This window comes from Arachis hypogaea, chromosome 19, assembly GCF_003086295.3.
Source record: "Arachis hypogaea cultivar Tifrunner chromosome 19, arahy.Tifrunner.gnm2.J5K5, whole genome shotgun sequence".
In the NCBI taxonomy this organism is placed as follows: Eukaryota; Viridiplantae; Streptophyta; class Magnoliopsida; order Fabales; family Fabaceae; genus Arachis; species Arachis hypogaea.
The window spans coordinates 158,488,274-158,494,273 of record NC_092054.1 but is presented as its reverse complement, the minus strand read 5'-3'; the positions used below and the strand labels follow the sequence as shown (position 1 = coordinate 158,494,273).

The 6,000-nt window shown below is 34.9% G+C and overlaps 1 protein-coding gene across 1 annotated transcript; it reads right to left on the bottom strand.

Moving 5' to 3' along the window:
* Nucleotides 1-1,783: 1,783 nt before the first annotated feature.
* On the bottom strand, nt 1,784-4,187 carry LOC112776083 (receptor-like serine/threonine-protein kinase At2g45590). Its single transcript, XM_025820059.3, has one exon. The coding sequence runs from the start codon at nt 3,660-3,662 to the stop codon at nt 1,962-1,964; it is 1,701 nt and encodes a 566-aa protein (XP_025675844.1). The 5' UTR covers nt 3,663-4,187; the 3' UTR covers nt 1,784-1,961.
* Between the last annotated feature and the right edge of the window lie 1,813 nt (nt 4,188-6,000).

The following is a 6,000-nucleotide window of genomic DNA, read 5'->3' as shown; positions in this document are numbered from 1 at the left end:
TCAATTTTCAAACCATAATTTTTTTAAAAGTAAAATTAATACTAAAGTCATTTTAAAGTGTATAGGTTCATTACAACTAGAATTTGATTCTTTATAAATCTAATAACAATAGCTAATCTATATAACATTTAATTATTCTCAAAACATCAAGAGGATACCACCGAAAAATCTCTCTAAAACAAGAACCACAAAATATCAAAAGATGCCAAGTTGCCAACAAAATCATCAAACACCCACAACCTTTGAAAAAAATATATCTGCAAATAATAAAATATACCTTTGTCATTTTAAAACAAATCTTAGAATGAAAGTATTAAACTAAATGAGAATACTAAGCATACCTAGTTATCAAGATTATCAATTGGGCTATAAGGTATACCTAATAACGGGTTCCTTAGCTATTCTTGGTTGATTTTGAGACTTATCACCGATCCACTTCCTTCTATTCTCATGCCAAGCAATTGCAGCTGCATAATATTTCAATCAACAGTAGGTTTTAAGTAAAAATTTAGAGGAATTAAATATAAACATAAATAAAATCATTGGTGAAATGTTCAGAAAATTGAAATTGGAAAAAGAAAACAGAAAATTATGACAAGGCTACTGCCAAAAAAGTCTTTACAATTTAAGATTGTAACAAAAATTTAAGGAAAAGCTTTATATTGCACTTGAGGACAAGTCCTCTGATCTAAATGGATCATTCCAATAATATTATCGTCCTACACACAAGACATAACCCAATTTATCCATCAGCAACAAACTTTAAAGTTATAATAGATTAATTTCTGACTTGATGAAAAATAAGGTGAGAAAATAAAAAGCTAATGTCACAGAATGATGATATATGATGTATCTGACTTCAGCGGCTAACTCTGTCGCCATTGTATAATTGTTGCTTCCTTGATTCTCTGCATTCCCACTCACACAAATGAGTAAATGCTTCATTTATTTATTTATTCATTTTCTTTGATTAATGGTTGGACAAAGAACTAAGTATGAAAATCAATTAATCAAAATGCAATTCAAACTCAAGAATTCCAGCAGCAATATCTCAATAGGATTACACAATCTCAATAGTTTCAGCAACAATTTCAGCAATTTTACAATAAAATAGTAAATTTTCACACAAGCAAACAATGTGTACAATAGAGGTTTAGGAAGTATTAGAGATATAACCATTAAAATTACTTTTTTTCATCATGACATGGTATTAGAATTCTAGATTCGAAAGGTCAAGAGTTCGATCCTTGGTAAACCCAAAAATCAGTTTAAGCTTTTGGGAAAATGTTTATTATCCCTAGTACTCGGATGGTTATTTTAGATAATATGGGAGATGTTCATTTTGTAACTCAATAGCCCATTGTACACATTGTACAAATAGTCCATTGGCTCCTAGCAGGACTTAATTAATATAATGTGATTTGAATTTTTTTATTTAAAATTAATTTTTTTAAAATGGTTTGGTTTGAATTGGATTTAAAATCCAAGATTTGGATTTTTTTGCCAGCCCTAACTGTACCCATTAGTGGCCCATTACTATAGCGTAGTTATTACTTAATACTTATTAGTGAATTAGAAGTATGATGGAGAAAGCAAAGTGCATAGTAGTATAGTTGAATATAACATATGTCGTAAGGCGTTGCACCATTCTCCATTCGTAGACGGGTTTTTATCCAATATTCTCGGATGATTTCATTGATCTGTGGAAAACTGTATGTATGTCCAACTGTCCAAGTCAATTTGCATAATCAGAAAAACGACAACAATCAATTACCAAAAGATGTTACACAAAAGTAAGAAGGGTTTCTGATTAGCAAAAGTTGTGAACTACAAAGATGGCCTCTCCACTAAAGCATGCCTCAAAGTTAGTGTGAAATAGAGAAATCAATCAAAACTAGCAAAAGTGAAAACAAAAGAGAGTCAACGCAACTAAAAGGGAAATTTACAGCAAAGTAGAATTGCTACTGTTGAGTGGATGATGAAGATGAATAGTGAAGGGGCAATTGAGATGGGTCCAATTCCCCACTAAGCATCCCAACAACCTCTTTCATTGAAGGACGACGAGACGGTGACTTGAGCAAACAGAGCAACGCAACCTTGATACAGAGCAGAGCCTGCTCTTTATCCAAACCCTGAATGGATTCATCAACAAGATCAAGCAGCTTCCCTTTGCGGCTGCAATGGCGACCCCACGACACAAGATTCGCTCTCTGAAACTCACTGCTCGACAATGGTGAACCAGTAGTCACCTCCAATGGACGCCTCCCAGACACTATTACAAGCAATAACACCCCGAAACTGTACACATCGCACTTCTCCGACGCATCGCCACCACACTCTGGAGCAACATAGAACACCGTCCCTCTCATGCTTTGGTTGCTGCTCATAGCGCCACTCTTGGGGATTTCACCATCATCTACCCATGAATCTACGCTGTTCCTGCTACCGCTTTTCTTAATCTCCCTGAACCACCACTCATCACTCTCTCTCTCTGCACCATTTCTATCCTTTTCTTTCTTCTTTTTGTTTTTCTTTTTCTTCTTGCTAGCAAGCTCTTGAGAATACTCCTCCTTCCACCATTCCCTCACAGGCCTTCTTCTCTGCTTCTTCAAAACATCACCGTCCTCATCCATAGATTCCCACCATTCCAGTTTCCTCCTACTACTACTGCTATTATTCTTCTTCTTCTTCTTGTTGATCTCATCCTTTGCACTGGTAGAAGCAGCAGAAGCAGAAGCAGTCAACTCAGCTTTGGGTCTCTGCATTCCAACGTCATTCCCAATCCAATCCATCACATAATCCTTCAACACAGCACCCGATGAACCTCCGTTCTCTTCATTTACCAAATTGCCCCCCACACCCTTCCCATTTTTCTTCACAACTGCATCAGGCGATGGAATTGGTCCTTCCGGAGATTGCTCCTCAAAAACAGAGGCACCGTCACTCTCGCACCCCAAAGCCTCAGCTTCCAACCTGTTCTCCGTCTTGAACCTCGCAAGTCCAAAGTCTCCTATCTTGGCCGCAAAGGACCGGTCCAAGAGAACATTACTGGGCTTGATATCGCCGTGAATCACCGGAGGGTCGCAGGAATGAAGAAACTGTAACCCTCTCGCGACGTCCAGTGCGACGGAGAATCTCGTCTGCCATCGCATGAGCTCAGGGGATTTTCGGCGGAGGAGTGCGTCGTGGAGGTTGCCGTTGTGCATGAGGTCGTACACGATGAGGAAACGGCGCCGTTTGGGGTCGGAGGCGAACCCTATAGCAGGGACCACGTGACGGCACGTGGAGGAGGAGGATGAACGGAGGAGCCTGGAAGCGAAGAGGAGCTCGTTGTGGAACTCGCGCTCCCCTTGGAGGGATGCAGAGGAGTCCATGAGCTTAACGGCGAGGGGTTTTCCGGCGAGGGAGGCGGAGAAGACAGGGCCAAAGCCTCCATGGCCGAGGATGGTGGAGAAGGAGTTGGTGGCGCGGCGGAGGAGGGAGTAGGAGAAGCGGTGAGGAGGGTTGGAGTCGGAGTCAGAAGAAGGAGTTGTCCGGTTCTTCTTCCTTGTTGGGTTTCGAAGGCAGAGGAAGAAGAGGACGAAGAAAGAGGAGGCGGAGGAGAAGACATGGTTTTGGGGTTTGTTTGGTGGCGATGACGTGGACAGGTGGCGTGATGGCATCTTTTCATGTGAATTGCCAACTAGTTTGTTAGTCTTCTGAGGGGGGTTTTTAATGCGTCTCTGGATATTCGAGAATAGAAGAATACTGAATACAGTTACACTATGTATCTATTCATTTATTGTTTTCTTCTACTCTACTTGGCTACTTCCATTTCCATAACCCTCTTTACTTATATAGCTACCTCCAATTTTAGTACCGCATCATCTTTATTTAAAAAAAAAAAAATCACGTCTATGTTACTAGTATTTTAGAAAAATAAAGGTGCATTATCAACTCCATCTACATTTTATTACTAGTTAGTACTTTGATAATTAAGTCTCTTTAAATTATAGGTAGTTGTTGTAAATGTGTTTTGAGTAAGCAAGGCTAAAACAATGACATTAATTACTTTTATAAGAACTGTTTTTTTGATCTACCAATTAAATACTCCGCCTTAGTAGTCCATAGCAAGTGTGATGAGTTAACTTGTAACCAAGGGGGAAAATGGGGCGATATAAATAAATATTGATGGGCGGTGTTTATTGGTAATATACATTTGTGATTATGTGTGTTGATTCCTACATATATGTATAGCACAGGCTAGGACTATAGTTAGTAGTATTAGTTACTTCAATTCATTGTCTACCTGTAAACGCGGCACTTATTTTTTAGCCTTTTATGATTCATGCTTTGCATATGAATATTGTAGAAGATAGATTCATTGCCTAAGATTCATAATACATGCTCTATATATGTTCATACTTTATAATGCTTTTTTGACTCAACTCTTCCTTTCATTACAAGACAAATTAGAAAGAAACACCAATTATTGCAACTCGATCTTATCTATCGCGGTTTCACACCTTTAGGCTATGTTTTAAAGAGAGACTGCAACGGAGAGGAAAAAAAATAAGAAATAGAAATTAAATTAAAATTTTATTTTAATAAATATTAAAATTGAAAAATAAATTTATAATTTAAAAAATTAAATAAGAATACTTTTAAAAGGAAATATTGTTATAGTTTAAGTCTTTAGTCTAAGAAATTTCAATTTCTTTTGTCTCGACTTTTTGAAAGTACTTAAAAATTTGAAATTTTATATCTAAAACTAAAATTTTAATTCCAATTTTTTACCACCAAATATAATATTGAATTATAATTTCCAATTTTAATTTTAGTCTCTAAAAACAAACGCTATTTTATAAAATAAAAAATATTTAATAACAAAAAATATTAAATAAAAACAGTCAAAATTTATCTTATTTAATATTCATTAATTATTGTACAATAATTAATAAATATTAAATAAGGTCAATTTTAACAATTTTTTTTTTTTGTTTTCCTAACATTATATATCCAATTTTCATGTAGTATGGATTCATATTTGTACAAGTAAATTAAGTTATGAATTAATATGTCATTAATTATGTAATAACTATCTAAAAAGTACTTGTATATTAATTAGCAATATAAAAACAATACATGAAGCAAATTCTTATTACTATAGTTTCGAAATAAAATAAAATGTAAACGTCATGAAGAATTGAAGATTGTAAAAATAGCAAATAAAGTTTCTTATTGTAGGAAAAAATAATGAAATTTGATTTAATTTTATCATGCCGGTTCAAACTTGAGAATTGAGACAAACCCGCATCCCCGTGCTTATATATGATCATGTGGTAGCTCGTTTCTCTTTGACCCCTTTTTAGGTGGATAATTTGGAAGGTGGATACTACAATGAAGGTGGCATAATTGTCTTCATATGAGTATATTTCTTTTTGACCTTTGGATGATGGATTGTATGGTTAGATTTTGATATTTATAAATGTGTTGTTTTTGTTTAAAGTGTGGCTAAATAAATAAACCACACTTTTAACTAAAGCATCTTCATGAGAAGATATTTTTGCCATCTTCATTGTAGTATCCACCAATTTGGAATTATTAGTATACTTCTTGTTAGACTTTCTATTCGTGCAACTACAATAATTTTTTTAATCAATAAGTAAAGTAACTAACAAATCAATTTCTTTTCTTACTCTTCCACAAAAAAGTATAGAGAATATACTTATTTGTTATTTCTTTTTTATATTAATGATAAAAATGTTGATCCTAATAACGTGATTCATATCATATGTGAAATGAATAACATATTCTTCTATATAAATATATTTTGCTTGTTCTGCTTTTGTTAGCAACGGTGATATATGGATAAATTTCGAGAAGGAAAAGTTTTGGGCCAGCAACTTTTCTAAATTCTGGCCAGCATGTAACCAGTAAAGAAAAGTGAGTCATTAGATGAAATCTTACACCAATCTCACACCATTAAAATCATTTTTTATGACTATTTGATGACTACAA